At 38.8% G+C, this 15,548-nt stretch overlaps 1 protein-coding gene across 1 annotated transcript in view; it reads left to right on the forward strand.

Moving 5' to 3' along the window:
• ITSN1 (intersectin 1) overlaps positions 1-15,548 on the forward strand; it is a 203,945-nt gene that overhangs the window by 57,993 nt on the left and 130,404 nt on the right. The window contains exons 2-4 of the mRNA XM_081819518.1: positions 8,805-8,864; positions 11,621-11,713; positions 13,314-13,377. Coding sequence (XP_081675644.1) covers positions 8,837-8,864; positions 11,621-11,713; positions 13,314-13,377 — 185 coding nt within the window. The 5' untranslated portion in view covers positions 8,805-8,836. The remainder of the gene's footprint in view (positions 1-8,804; positions 8,865-11,620; positions 11,714-13,313; positions 13,378-15,548) is intronic.

Below are 15,548 nucleotides of genomic sequence, written 5' to 3' on the forward strand. Positions count from 1 at the left end.
GGGACTCCAGGATCATGACCTGAGCCGAAGGCAGTCGCTTAACCAACTGAGCCACCCAGGCGCCCGCAGTTGTAGCATCTTACATTCCTGTGGGCAGTACATGAGAATCCTTGCTAGGACTTGGTATGGTCAGTCTTTTTCGTGTTTGCCATCCCAGTGGAAATAGGGTGGCATATCATTGCAATTCAATTTCCCTAATGGCTCATAATGTTGAGCATCTTTCCATGTGTTTATTGGCCATTTCTATAAGTTAATTTGTGAAGTGTCTGTTCATATCTTTTGACCATTTCCTCACTGAGTTGTCTGATTTTTTTTTTTTTAAAGTTAAAAAAAGTGCCTATTTGGGAATAGCAAAATTGCAATTCAGGATAAGCAGGCTATGGTGAACAATAGGCAAATATGTCTTATTATTTTTAAGTTGTAAGAGTTCCTTATATATTCTGAATATAGTTTCTTTGTCTGATGATTGTGTTGCAGATGTTTTTTTTTCCTGCTTTATAGCTTTCCTTTTCGGCTTTGTAATGGGACTTTTTTTTTTTTTTTAAGATTTTATTTATTTATTTGACAGAGAGAATGAGCACAAGCAGGGGGAGTGGCAGGCAGAGGCAGAGGGAGAAGCAGGCTCCCCACAGAGAAGGGGGAGCCTGTTGTGGGACTCGATCCCAGGACTCCGGGATCATGACCTGAGCCAAAGGCAGTCGCTTAACCAACTGAGCCACCCAGGCGCCCTGTAATGGGACTTTCGAAGAGCTAACTTTTCATTTTGATGAAACCCAACCCCTCCCTTTTGATAAATAAATCATGCTTATTTGTGTCCTAAGAAATTATTGTCTAGCCCAGGGTCATGAAGGTATTCTCCCATCTTTTAGAATTTTAATGTTAAACTATATGGTTTTAAATTAGTTCAAATTTAAATTTTAAAATTTTGACCCATTTTGAGTTAATTTTTGTGTATGATATGAAGTTAGGATCAATGTTTTTTTTTCTTTTTTTCCACATGGGTATTCAGTTGATCCACTTCTGTTTGTCGAAAAGCCCTTTTTTCCCTCCAGTGATTTGCCTTTGTTACTTTACTAAAAATGAATTCACCAAGCATGTATAAGTCTATTTCTGAACTCTTGTTTTCTGCTCCATTGATCTGGTATGTCTCCCTTTACACCAGTTCCAAAGGTCTTGATTACTGTTGCTTCATAGTAAATCTTGAAATCAGGTAGGGTAAGTCCTCCAATTTTGTTTTTTAAAAACTGCTCTGGTTATTCTAGGTCCTTTGCATTTCCATGTAAATTTAATATGAGCTTATTTAGTTTCTACTAAAAAGCCTGCTGCAGTTTTGATTAGAATTGCATTGAATATACAGATCCATTTGGAGAGAATTGCAATTTTAAGAATATTGAATTTTCTAATCCATGAACTTAGTATATCTCTCCATTTATGTAGGTCTTCTTTAATTTCCCCCCGAGTATTTTATAGTGTTCAATGTTAGAGGCCTTGGATGTCTTTTGGTTTTTTTTGTTTTTTAAGTAAGCTCTATGCCCAGCGTGGGGCTTGAACTCAGGATCCTGAGATCAGGAGTTGCAAACTTTACAGACTGAGCCAGCCAGGCGCCCCTGGATGTCTTTTTTTTTTTAAGATTTTTTTTTATTTATTAGAGAGAGAGCACAATCAGGGGGAGCAGCAGGCAGAGGGAGAAGCAGGCTCTCTGCTGAGAAAGGAGCCCAATGCGGGACTCAATCCCAGGAACTTGGGATCATGACCTGAGCTGAAGGCAGATGCTTAACCGACTGAGCCACCCAGGAGCCCCCCTGGATGTCTTTGTTAAATTTATACCTAGGACTTTTACATTTTTTTGGCACTACTGTAAATGGAATTGTTTGTCTAATTTCACTTTCCAATTATTTGTTTCCAGTATATGAGAATTCAGTTGATTTTTAATGTTATTAACCTTTTATCTTGCAATTTTGCTACATCACTTTGCAAAATCAGAATTTGGTAAATTTACTTACTATATTTAGTAGATTCCTTGGGTTTTTCTGTAAGTAAGGAGGGTTTTGTTCTTTTCTAATCTTTTAGCTATTATTTTGCTGTTTTTCTTACCTTATTTCAGTGGCCAGAACCTCTAGAACAGTGTTGAATAGGAGTGGTAAGAGCAGGTTTCTCTGCCTTCTTCCTATCTCATGGGGAGAAATTCAGTCTTAAACCATTAACTATGATGTTAGCTGTAGGTTTTCATAGATGCCCTGTATCTGAGGAAGTTTCCTACTAATCCTAATTATCTGTGAGTTTTTATCATTATTGGGTTTGAGTTTTTGTCAAAAGCTTTTTTTCCCACATTTATTGAAATGATCATATTGGGGTTTCTTGCTTTATTCTTTTGATATGATAGACTACATTAAGTGGTTATCAAATGGTAAGCAAATCTTGCATTTCTGGGATAAACCCTACTTGGTCATGTTTTATTACCCTTTTTGTATATTAAGATTAAATTTTTAATATCTTCTGAAGGATTTTGGCATCTATATTCCTTCGGGTCTTATAATTTTTGGGGGCTAATATCTGTCAGTTATCAGCATTATTCTGGCTTCAAAACATGAGTTGGGCACTGATCCCTCTGTTATTTGAAAAAATTTGCATAGTTTCCTTGAATGTTTGATAGAATTCACCAGTTAAACCATCTGAGAATGCAGTTTTCTTTTTTGGGAAGGGTTCTATTAATAAAATCAGTTCCTTTAATCATAGGAATATATGGATATTCTATTTTTCATTGAATCAATTTTAGTAAATTTTATTTTCCAAGAAATTTGTTCATTCACATTGTCAAATTTGTGGGCATAAAGTTGTTTTTAGTATTTCTTACCATTTTAATATGTTTAGGATTAGAGGTAATTCTGAGCTGATTTGTGTTCTCTGTCTCTTTTAATCAGTCTCAGAAAGGGTTAGTCATTTTTTTTTTTTTTCCCGAGGAACCAGATTTTGGTTTCATTAATTTTCTCTATTGTCTGTCTTTTAAAAAATTTCTTTTATATCTGCTTATATCTTTTATTATTTCCTTCCTTCTACTTGTTTACATTGCTTTTTTCCCCTCAGCTGTTATCTTCTTTAGTATTTAGACCCTTAAAATTTAATGTAATTATTGGTATGTTAGAATTAGATTTGCCATTTTATTGTTTGTTTTGTTGCCCTCTGTTTTTTATTCTTCTCTTTTCCTGCCTTTTAAAAAGTGAGTAGTTTTTAACATTCTGTTTTCACTTATCTATTGACTTTATGGCTATTCTCCTTTGTTTTTTATTTTTATTTTTCTAAGTAGTCATTCTGGGGATTAAATGTATTTATCTAACTTTCATAGTCTGCTTACAGGTAATATTATACTACTTCAGATAAAATGCAGAAGGTTTGCAACCACGTAAGTCCCTTACTCTTACCACACAGACCTTTCTATTAAAGTTGTCATAGATATTACATTTATATACATTGAAAGCCCTACTGGACAGTATTACAATATTTGCTTCCAACAGTCTACATATCTTAAGGAGATTTATAGGAAAAATATAATTTTATATTTACCCAGATATTTACCATTTCTGTTCCTCTTCCTTCATTCTTGAAGGTCTAAGTTTCTCTCTAAAATTTCCATTTCATTCTTTTTAAACTTGTTTTTTTCTTCTCTGCTGAGACCTTGTGTATTTTCAGTCATTTCATTTGTGTTTACCTTTGCCTCATGGAACATAGGGATAATAGCTGTTCTAAAAAGTCTTTGTGATAATTTCAGTGATTGTATCATCTAGGATTTGGGATCTGTTGATTATGGGCTTTCCTTTCTTTGAGAATTTGTGAGATTTTCCTAGTTCTTTGTATGTCGAGTGATTTTGGATTACATCCTGGATATTGTGAATTTCATGTTAGGTTCTGTGCACTGTATTTAAATCCCCTGCACAATGCCGGTGTTTGTTTAAGCAGGTCTTCATCCTGATTAGGTTCAAACTACAAGTTCTGTGTGCTGTGTGCACACAGAGTTTCCATTGTTAGATCAGTTTTCAAGACTTTTGCTGTGCTACTTTGTTTTGTCCTGCAGCTCAGGTGTGAACCTGAGTCTTGTGGGAGTTCATTTATAGAATCACGTGATCCTTACATTCTCCTGCCCATAGCGGCCATTTTTATTACTTCCTTTGGCCAGAGAGACTGGGTTTTGATCAGAGTTAGTTACTGTTTGCTCCTCTGCCTCACTGTGTAACTCCATGTCTGGGCCCACCCTTGGGCAGAGCTGCTAGGGAAGAGTGAACAAAAATGGGGGGAGCTTTTGACTCTCTTCTAAAATCTGTCTACTTTTCTTTTTACTGTCCTCAGGGAGTTGCTTTTTAAAGTCTTTGCCCAGTTTTTAGTTTTAAGTGGGACAGAGGGCCTGTAGTGGGTAGATACTATTTTAGCCAAACTAGAACTCTGGTTTTTGACATTTAGAAATCTTAGATATGTGGTATATTTTTTTTTATAAATTATTTTAATACATACAACCAATATATATAAAAGTAGGAACAAAATACCTTGAACCAAGATGTTATCACCATGGTTTGTCTATGTAGCACAGAGCTGAAAAGAAGGTGGGATTGCAAAGTTTGGTCCATTTGCTTCATCTATGCGTTAACTACCTTTGTCTGGGGTTCCCTAGGAACTGAGAAGAACCTATTTGTGAATGGCATTTGAAGGCCCTGTGGTTAAAAGAAATGTATGTGGGACTATTTCAATCTTATCCTTAAGCCAGCATTTGGACTTTTGTGTTAGTAAATAAATCTGGAGGGTACATCTTCTTCATACCTCAAAGTGGCTTAGTTTTTATTAGGTCCATTCCTTACCAATATCCAGCTGAGACCAGTGACAATTAAGGAACAGGGGAAGAAAGAGACAGAAGGGCATTAGTTTTTAAGTGTAGGGCACAGGTTGGGGTTGCAGTGCATTCCCTTGTCACTAATGGATGTGAGATGAAGGGGAAGCAGAGAGGGAGGTTAGAAGGGTCAGGATACAAATTTTGTCTAACATTGCTTGTAATAGGTGAACGCTTTTGCAGAAGAGGTTCACAGAGGGTGGGGAATTATTTCCTGAATTCTAGGAAGGATGGTGAACAGCTAATACTCGTAAATGTTTTGCAAGGAGCTGCTGATGATTACAATATACTTTGGACCATAGGAGTTGTTCTACTTTGCCAGACTGTGACTCTCTCAAAATAGCTGTAAAATATTTAAAGTGAGGTATATAAGGGGGGGAGGGGGGTTGGAGGATGGGTTGGCCTGGTGGTGGGTATTGAGGAGGGCATGTTCTGCATGGAGCACTGGGTGTTATGCACAAACAATGAACACTACATCTAAAACTAATGATGTAATGTATGGGGATTAACATAAGAATAAAAAAAAAAGGAAAAAAAAAGTGAGGTATATAATTACTGTATCTACAGAAAAGTGACAATAGTCTGTGCTTTTGTTATTATGGTTTAGTATTGATGATGCTAATTTCATAACCCGAATTGAGGAATATTTGATCTTTCTCTGTGGAATGGTTTTAGTAAAAGGAATTATTTGTTCCTTCAAACACACCCCTAAAATTATTTTTTCTTGGGATCTTTTTACTGTTAAATTTTTACATTTCCATTTATTTCTTGGTCTATTAAGTGTATTATACCTTTTTAAAAGATCATTGTGGAAATTTATAGTAAGGTAGAAATACATCTACTTTCTCTTGATTCTCTGTTGCATAGAATTATGCATAACATTTTCTTAAGCAAAAATTCTGAAGAAAATATGAGCAAATTGGACCTAGTTATGTAGTAAAAGAGTAGCATGCCTATCTGTTTATTATGTAAATTCCAGGATAATTTGTATTGGGAAATCTATCACTATAATTTAGTATGCTACTTAAGAAAGAAATACAGGGTCATCTTATTAAATACTCAAAAAAAAAAAAAAAAGCCTCTGAACAGATTTAGCATCCATTTCTAAATGAAAATTTTAAGTCAAATAAGAATAATAGGAAACTGCCTAAATGTGGTAAAAGCTATTTACCAAAACAAAACAGCAAATATAACTATTCATAACCTATTTCATTGGTTATGAAATACCAAAGCCATCAGCATGACAGTCAAGGGCAATATAAAAGTTCCTCCTGTCCCGGCTATTATATAGCTTCGCTTTATTGGTTTGGGCACGTAATGTAACCTTAAATTCTTTATTCCCAGAGGATGTAGATCTAGAAAACCAGAAAGACTCATCTGAGAGACTTAGCACCAATAAGAAAATGTGGTAAAGTGGCTGGGTACCAAGAAGATCGATAAATCAATTACTTTTCTTTATTTTGCAATAAATAGTAAAGAAGGGAAGTAGAACAGAACAGAATGTTTTTCTCATGTTATATATATATGAAATAATTGCCTTACTATGGTTTTAAAAATAAGAGCTTACTGCTTTTGTAAAGCTCAACAAAAAACAGGTATGATCTGTCAGTTTAAAGAGCATTATGAAGATTAAGTGAGATGAAACACATTAAAATTTTCTGGAAAATTATTGGGGCACCTGGGTGGCTCAGTCAGTTGAGCGTCTGACTCTTGATTTTGGCTCAGGTCATGATCTCAGGGTCCTGGGATCGAGCCCCGCGTCAGGCTCCCTGCTCAGCGGGCTGTCTGCTTGTCCCTCTTTCTCTATTCCTCCTCCCACTCTCTTTCCTTCTCTCTCTCAAATAAATAAAATCTTAAAAAAAATTTTTTTGGAAAATTATCAAGCTTCCCTACACAGCGTATTGAGTGAGAAATAGTGGAAGAAGAGAATAGCAGTCATAGTTTCTAAAGAGAACTGGCAGGAAGAAGGAGCCTGCTTCAGAACTGGAGCCAGAATGCCCCCCTGCCCGACACACACTTAAATATGGCTGCTTGACCACATGTGTTTTCTCTTCTTCTTCCATAAAGTCTGCAGTGGTCACACCAGAAGCATGGCAGATCTTAACTCACAGGGAGAAAGATAACAGTGGAGAAGACAGTGAGCAAAAGCTTTTAAGAATTTTCTAGAACCAGAGAGTGAACAGAATGGTAACTGAGTTCAGAGAAAGGTGCAACCTAGTGCCTACAGAGGGCGGATAAAGATGGAGGACAAGTCAGCTGGCCCCAGGAATGTCTTGACAGGCTTCAGAGTGTTTGGTGGCTGCCTAAGACAGAGGTCAGTTCTGCAGCTGAAATGGAAGTTCTTTAAAAATCTGTATCCAGATCTTTTGGAATGTCTTCTCCTGCATCCCCAGCAGACAGGTGACTTCTTCAGTCCTGTTTTTCCTAGAACCAGAGAGGCTGCTGACCAGAACGGTGAAGCTTGGGGCTGAAGATAAAGGGCATATGTGTTAGCATATGTTTGGAAGTGTAGGCCCCTTCACGTCTTCCTTTCTTTTCCGTTCCTCCCCCAAAGCCAGCACCCTCCCGTACACTTCTGTCTGGTAAAACCTTTGCATACTGATGTTTGGAGGTCTCTTACTGAAATGTGACTGGGCACATCTGACCATTGTATGCAGAAGCCCATCTGTCAACAGACCTGGCACCCATGCCCATTTTTTTTAGTGCCTTACTCTTAAATATGAAGAAGCAGCCAGGGATCACCAGATATCTGAGGAAAGCCTCAAAAGTGAGAGAGACCCAAAACAAACAATCAGCCAACAAACAAAAAAGAAATCAAATGAGAGACAGAAGAAAATGAAAGCGCAAAAGTACTCCCTTCTCACCCCCTTCCCCCAGTAAAAAAAAATCAGGAGAGTAAAAGACGTTGTGTCCATTAAAAGAAAAGACAGGGCAGTAGGAATAAAGAGTTGAGAACAAGAAAGAGCTTTTGGAAGTTTAAAAATATGATAGTTGGGGGGAAAAAATCCACGGACAGATTGGAATATAAAATTGAAGAGTATTAGGGCAGGGGACTATCATTTTAAAAATCTGAACGTATCTAAATTGTTTAATGTATGAATATTTAGTACTCGTTTTTAACTATATGCATCTGCCATGTTGTTAAGCATAAGGATGATACTCATTATGGATTATTTTTGTTGGGGAAGAAGACAGGGTTGGTTTCACATCGGCTGTTCATGATTGGATTTTGGAGCGTTGCGTTTGTGTTTGGTATTCTGGACATTAGTACAGTATACATTGGTTACAACCTTTCGCAAAATTGGCAGTGTTTTTCAGGGGTAGAACACAGGCTGTGGGGTTTGCTGGCCCTGCTCAAATCCAGCCCTGCCACCAGATGTGTGGTATTGCTCGGATCACTTCATCTCTCTGATTCTCGTTTTCCTCTTCTGTAGTAAGGGGATGGAAATACCTGTGTGTCTCACCTGTATCGTAGGGCTGTGACGAGGAAGGGGTAAGAGCTATAAAGTACCTATAACAGTGTGCAGCGTGTACTATGTGCTCATTAAAAGAAGCCGCTGTTAAAACCACCAAGCAGATGGGCTGGTGTATGTAGATGGCGAAGAAAAGCATATATTTAAAGAGTAACAAACAGAACAGTCGTGATGTAACAGGCTGTCCTGAGCTAATAGTGTCACTCACCAGACTGAAAGCCTCTTGTTTCCGGAGAGTCTTGCATCAGCATTCCGCAGTGCCTGTCATTGTACCTGGTGCTGGGACACTGCAGACAATGAATGAATGAACCCCTTGGTTGTAACTTTGATTTGTAGTGCTGTTCCCGAGTGCTGGTACTGCTCTCAGTTTCTGATCACTAAAGACAGTGTGTTAGTGTGTTTATATGTATATAGGAAATGAAGTTTTCAGAAACTTAAATGTTGTATTTCAATTACAGGCGTCGATTAGCCAGGTAAAAGTGACAGAACCATGGCTCAGTTTCTAACACCTTTTGGAGGTAAGTTTTCAAAGATTTTCCTTTTTTAATGTATTCGAGACCTTTTTCTTTTTTCTTTTCTTTAAAGTAGGCTCCATGCCCAGTGACCCTGAGACCAAGAGTCACATGCTCTACCGACTGAGCCAGCCAGGTGCCCTGAGATCCTTTTTTTTTTTTTTTAAAGATTTTATTTATTTATTTGAGAGAGAGCAGAGCAGGAGGGAGGGGCAGAGAGAGAGAAGCAGACTCCCTGCTGAACAAGGAGCCTGACTCAGGGCTCCATCCCAGGACCCCCTGGATCATGACCTGAGCCCAAGGCAGACGCTTAACTGACTGAGCCAGCCAGGCGCCCCTCTGAACCCTATTTTTAATATTGTTTCATCTGGATTCCTTGGAAGCAACTCCCAGGCATCATTTCATTTCACCCACAAATATTTTAGCGTGTGTTTCTGAAAGATGTGAACACTCTTAAAGACATAACTATGATACCATTATCATACCTATAAAATTCACAGTAATTCCTTAATATCCTCAACTATCAAGTCAGTGTTAGAATTTCCCTGACAGTCTTCAGACCTTTTTTTGTTATGGTTTGTCGGTTCAAATCAGGGTCCAGACATTGCTCTCAGTTCACGTGTCTCCTGTGCCTTTCACTGTTTTCTCTTCACATTGTATTTGTTAAAGTGACTGAGTCATTTATTCTGTACTTTTCCCAAAGCCTGAATTGGAAGCAGGACATTTGTTTTACTTTATCTGCTTAAAACATATGAATCTGCATAAAATGGTTTTTTTCAGGTAATTTTTCCTAATATGATGATGAAAGTGTTAAATACTAGTTTTGCTTACTGGCCAGGTTTTGTTTTGTTTTGTTTTATTTAAAGAGAGGACGCCATTATTATGGCTGCCTTTTGGCAACTGTCTGATCCAGTCATGAGGAGAGTGAGGCACAAATCACTACCCCTCTGATCACATCTGTCAAAGTCCCTGTGGAATTCCAGCACAGAGCCCTGCAAACTTTTCACCACCATTAGCATTATTGTTTTATTTTTGTCCCTCTTCTTAGTTACTGAGCAGGTTTGTGTTCTGTTGTGTTTTTGCTGTTGCTTTAGTTTATAATTCTGGGGACGGATTTCTTTCTTTTTTTTTTTTTTTAAAGATTTTATTTATTTATTTGACAGAGAGAGACACAGCGAGAGAGGGAACACAAGCAGGGGGAATGGGAGAGGGAGAAGCAGGCTTCCCGCAGAGCAGGGAGCCCAATGCGGGGCTCGATCCCAGGACCCTGGGATCATGACCTGAGCCGAAGGCAGACGCTTAATGACTGAGCCACCCAGGTGCCCCATCTGGGGACGGATTTCAACAGGGCAGTAGAAGTTGCAGGATTATGAGGCCTCTGAGAAGGGATCATATCTTTCTTCGGTCACTATGGTGTCTCTGATGTCTGACACAGTGACTGGCATGTAGGAGGCAGCCAGGAACTCTGTTTCCAGCGACTGACTGAATCTCACTCTTCCTGTCACTGTCCGACTGGACAACATGGAGAGGGGAGGCGCGACATTCAGACATTTTGCTTTTGTGCCGGTCACATTCGTATTTTGTATGAAACATACATATTGCCTGTTCCCACCTTTTTGTAGAGTATCTGAACTTTTGAAGGTCTTTCATCTATGTAATCTAAAATTATTTTGGATGACACTGAGGAGACCTAGGATGAAAGCGAGGAAGGTCTCAGAAGTGAAGGGGCATCTGGTCAGTCTTAGAGCTGAAACTGAAGGAGAACCCAAATCCCATTCTCTTCAGTTTGCCTTTATCTTTTTCCAGGATACCCATTTTTAAACACATCTTTATTGAGGTATAGTTTACATACCATAAAATGCACCAGTTTTAACTGTACAATTCAGTGACTTTTAGTAACTTTACAGAGTTGAGTAATCACCACTACAATCCAGTATTTCAATATTTTTGTCACTCCAAAAAGATTTTCATGGAATCACTTGCGATACGAATTGTGAAACTCTGCTTCATTCCTGACTTTCTCCTGTGACATTTAAAGATTTATTTATTTTTATTTATTTGACAGAGAGACACAGTGAGAGAGGGAACACAAGCAGGCAGAGTGGAAGAGGGAGAAGCAGACTTCCCGCTGAGCAGGGAGCCGGATGTGGGCCTCGATCCCAGGACCCTGGGATCATGACCTGAGCGGAAGGCAGACGCTTAACGACTGAGCCACCCAGGCGCCCTCTCCTGTGACATTTAAAACACCTGAGGGGCGCCTGGGTGGCTCAGTTGGTTAAGCGACTGCCTTCGGCTCAGGTCATGATCCTGGAGTCCCGGGATGGAGTCCCACATCAGGCTCCCTACTCAGCAGGGAGTCTGCTTCTCCCTCTGACCCTCCTCCCTCTCATGCTCTCTGTCTCTCTCGCAAATAAAAATAAATAAATAAATAAAACACCTGAGAATGTAGTTTTAAATTGGATTGTTGCTTGAGTTTATGTAAATAAATGGCTGTTAACTTATATCTCTATATAGTCCTGCTAGCTACAAGATAACGGGATAAGTTTTTAAAAAAAGAATTTGTGCCAGTATCTTTCTTATTTTGGCCTGTTTTACTTTTAATTTTCTAACTTATATGCATAACTTCCAAGGACAAACAGATGTTGATTAATCAAATAATTGATAACCTAATGAAAGAATCTGGAAGTACTAGGGAGATAGTGCATGTGAGCACTTTATTATTCTTTTTGCATTGAATAATTTTTCTTTTCTTTGGTTTATAGGCAGCCTGGATATCTGGGCCATAACTGTAGAAGAAAGAGCGAAGCATGATCAACAGTTCCATAGTTTAAAGCCAATATCTGGATTTATTACTGGTAATTGGAATCAGTATTTTTATATTTTTACTTATCAGTGGTGCATATATCTCTGGAAAGTCCATTTTGCAAAGCTAAATGCAAAGCTAAGGTGGGCACATATGACCCAGGTGGACATCTGGGCCTGTATTTTTTCAGTTGCTTTACCTGTAGCGCATTCAAACCTGTTTGCATCCCTTTATGGATGTCAAGCCACTTGTTGTGGGCATAACACTTACAGGAATTGGTAAAGGTCAGTGGACCATATTCTTTTTTTTTTTTTAAAGATTTTATTTATTTATTGAGAGAGAGAATGGGAGACAGAGAGCATGAGAGGGAGGAGGATCAGAGGGAGAAGCAGACTCCCTGCCGAGCAGGGAGCCCGATGCGGGACTCGATCCCGGGACTCCAGGATCATGACCTGAGCCGAAGGCAGTCGCTTAACCAACTGAGCCACCCAGGCGCCCCTGGACCATATTCTTTAAGTAGTAAAGCAATGGACTATGGTCCTTGAGCTAAAATGCTTGTTTAATTCTGATCTTGAACTGGTTTGGGAAGTATAAATAAATGAACAGATTCTGAATACTTAAAACAACAGAGTTCTCTTATTGTTCTTTTTGTAGTTTGTGTTTTCTTTTTTAAGATTTATTTATTTATTTATTCATTTGAGAGAGAGAGAGAGAGCATGCCCATGAGGGAGGGATGGGGGAGAGGAGGAGGGAGTGGGACAAGAAGACTCTGTGCTGAGCACGGAGCCTGACGTGAGGGCTGATCCCAGGACCCCGAGATCGTGACTCCAGCTGAAAGCAAGAGTCGGTTGCTGAACTGACTGAGGCCCCCAGGTGCCCCTGCCTTTCCTATTATCTTTTCTGTTGGGTTATCCTTCAGGAGATAGCTTTAGGAAAAATGGGATCTAGATTTCCTGGGGACTTGTTTGTGTGTGTATCACAGTTCTCTTTAAATTATTAATTCTTAATTTTTTTTTTAAAGATTTTTTTTATTTATTTTGACAGAGAGAGAGAGCACAAGCAGGGGGAGTGGGAGAGGGAGAAGCAGGCTCCCTGCTGAGCAGGGAACCTGACATGGAACTGGATCCCAGGACCCTGGGATCATGACCTGAGCCGAGGGCAGATGCTTAACTAACTGAGCCACCCAGGCACCCAATTCTTAATTGTTGCTGTGAATCTTGTAAATATTGTTACTTTTACCCCATAAATATAACAGAAGCACTGACAATTTGAAGTGTAGATATTAAGAGTCGCAGAGAACTTAAAAAAGTAGAAGTGTGGGTCATCAGTTTCTTGAGGATTCCTATAGATGTGCATTGTCATATGTATAGCTGTTCCCATGTTACTTAAGAGCAGGTTAATTAAAGTGGACAATCTACCCCTGCACTTGATAGGCCCTTTTTTTTGAATTTTTAAAGTGTTCTAAAGTCAGTGAATTCGTCAGTGAATCTGATGGATTCATTTTACTGTTGCTTATAGACTTACCATTTGGCTCTTATCGTATATTTAAGTCTGTATTTGCAGAATTACTAGCCTCTTATTTTTGCAATTTTGCTGTAAGAATGTATCTGTCAGCTGTTTCTTTTCTGAAACTTTTTCTATTTAATTTACAGGTGATCAAGCTAGAAACTTTTTTTTTCAATCTGGGTTACCTCAACCTGTTTTAGCACAGATATGGTAAGTTGGAACTTCACATAAGCAGAAGGAGGTAAAATAAAATATTCCAGTAATATGATTTCTTATGATCTTGAAGGCGAACATAAATCTCTAGTCTGAAATACTCTACTACTTCTTACCAGAGAATACTTGTGAAAAGTATCTTTCGATGTGGAACATTAAAGAAAAAAAGAAAAAGTGGTGACATTTGTAGGGTAACATTGTCAAAAACCTGAATTTCCAGTGGAGAAATCTACATTTTGATATTTTCTCATTAGTTTATTTTAGCTTCATCTACATCACCCATACTCATCTGAATGTCCCACATTTCTTGCTCTATAATGCAGTGGTTCTGTATCTTTGACCACAAGGTAAGGAAAATATTTGAGGGCTAGTAGTGAAACAGCCAGCGGAATAGTGAAATTAACTTGTATTTATTATAGTGTTGTACAAGGCAAATGCGTAATAAATAATGTTGAATTCCTTGATTAACTTGATTCCTTGATCACAAATAAGCATTCAGTCTTTTGAACCTACAGGAGAGAAAGGGACAGTAAAAAAGAGTGGCAAATAGTTTGGATTTTAGGTTTATGACTTCGGTCATGCCACGCTGAGGTCTCTTGCCAAGAAGTCACATTTTCCTCGCACCGTGCGTTTCTTGCAATTAATACTTCATTTCCAGGGTTTATTAGCGTTGTACGGGCGGCTCGCTGTGTAGTAGAAAGAGGACAGGATTTGTGGTCACACACCTGTGTTTGAATCCCAGCTGCACTACATTCGGTCTTTATGATTTGAACATGTATTCATCCTCTCTAACCTCTGTTTTTTAATCTAGAAAATGGGCAGATGTATTTTCCTGACAAGTTTGTTGGAAAAATTGGCCGTATAGAAAGGACTGTGTAAAAAACTGTATATAAATGACTTAGTGTGGGGCCCAGCGTGTAATAGGCCAATAGGCCCTCAAAACAAAACCCAAAACGGTGCCTGCTGTCATCATCAGGGACTGGGTAGTCCCCATAACTAAATTGTGCAGCTAATTGCTTGTCCCCCGAAATGAACGACCTTTCTTAACAATTTAATGGAAATTAATAAAGATTGACATAGTCCCTGTGGCCTTCAAGCAGAGTCTACAGAACGTAGTCCAAGCTTGATTACCAATGTCAGTATGAAAATCATTTACCGTGTTCTGAATAGCAAAACTCTCATGGGAAATATATGTATACATTTGTATATGGATAAATTTGAATTGAAACTAAATGATACCAGATTCCTGCGCTTTTTTTGGTGTCTGCTTTATGTTCTTTTTCCTGGTTGTCAGCATATTGGCTGCCAGACCGTCTCTTCCGATTGGTGAGCCTCCTCCTATGATGCCCTTCTAGCTCTTACTTCTGATCCACTTTGAGCTGGGAAAGTCACATAACCAAGGTTTTTGGAATGGCTTTTAAAATAAAGTAAAAGGTAGGGGCGCCTGGGTGGCTCAGTCATTAAGCGTCTGCCTTCGGCTCAGGTCATGATCCCAGGGTCCTGGGATCGAGCCCCGCATCGGGCTCCCTGCTCCGTGGGAAGCCTGCTTCTCCCTCTTCCACTCCCCCTACTTGTGTTCCCTCTCTCACTATGTCTCTCTCTATCAAATAAATAAAATCTTTAAAAAAAATAAATAAATAAAATAAAGTAAAAGTTTTGCCAAGGGGTGGGGAGGTGGAGGAGAGAGCAAGAACTCATGCTCATGTGAGCACAGGGGCACTGACCTAGCAGTTAAGTGCCTGAGTTTAAATTCGAGAGACATGTGACATCTGTGTTAAGTGTAAGAAGATTTCTTTTGCTTTGTGTTCTGGTATATGATTGTACTTCACACCAGCAGTCAAGGTTGCTTACTACAACCTTCCTTTCTCAGGCATAACTTCTTCCATTGAATTCTTTTAGGTCATATTCCCAATTTATGAATGTTCATTCAGGAAGCAGTTTTATGATGTGTATGTGCTGCAGGAAAATCTCTCATTACATTTATTCATGCAACAGTGGAAAAATATTTATTGCATGTCTTCTATGGGTCAGTGACTATTGTAGGTGCTTGGGATGCAGCAGTGAACAGAATAGACAAAATCCATGCTTTCATAGAAATTGCAGTCTGGTGAAAGGATATAGTTAATAGTATAAAAATTGTCACATGATAGTAAGCGTAGTGAAGAAAA

The sequence above is a fragment of the Leptonychotes weddellii genome, chromosome 1 (assembly GCF_054177405.1).
Source record: "Leptonychotes weddellii isolate Sample4059 chromosome 1, ASM5417740v2, whole genome shotgun sequence".
NCBI classification, from domain to species: Eukaryota; Metazoa; Chordata; class Mammalia; order Carnivora; family Phocidae; genus Leptonychotes; species Leptonychotes weddellii.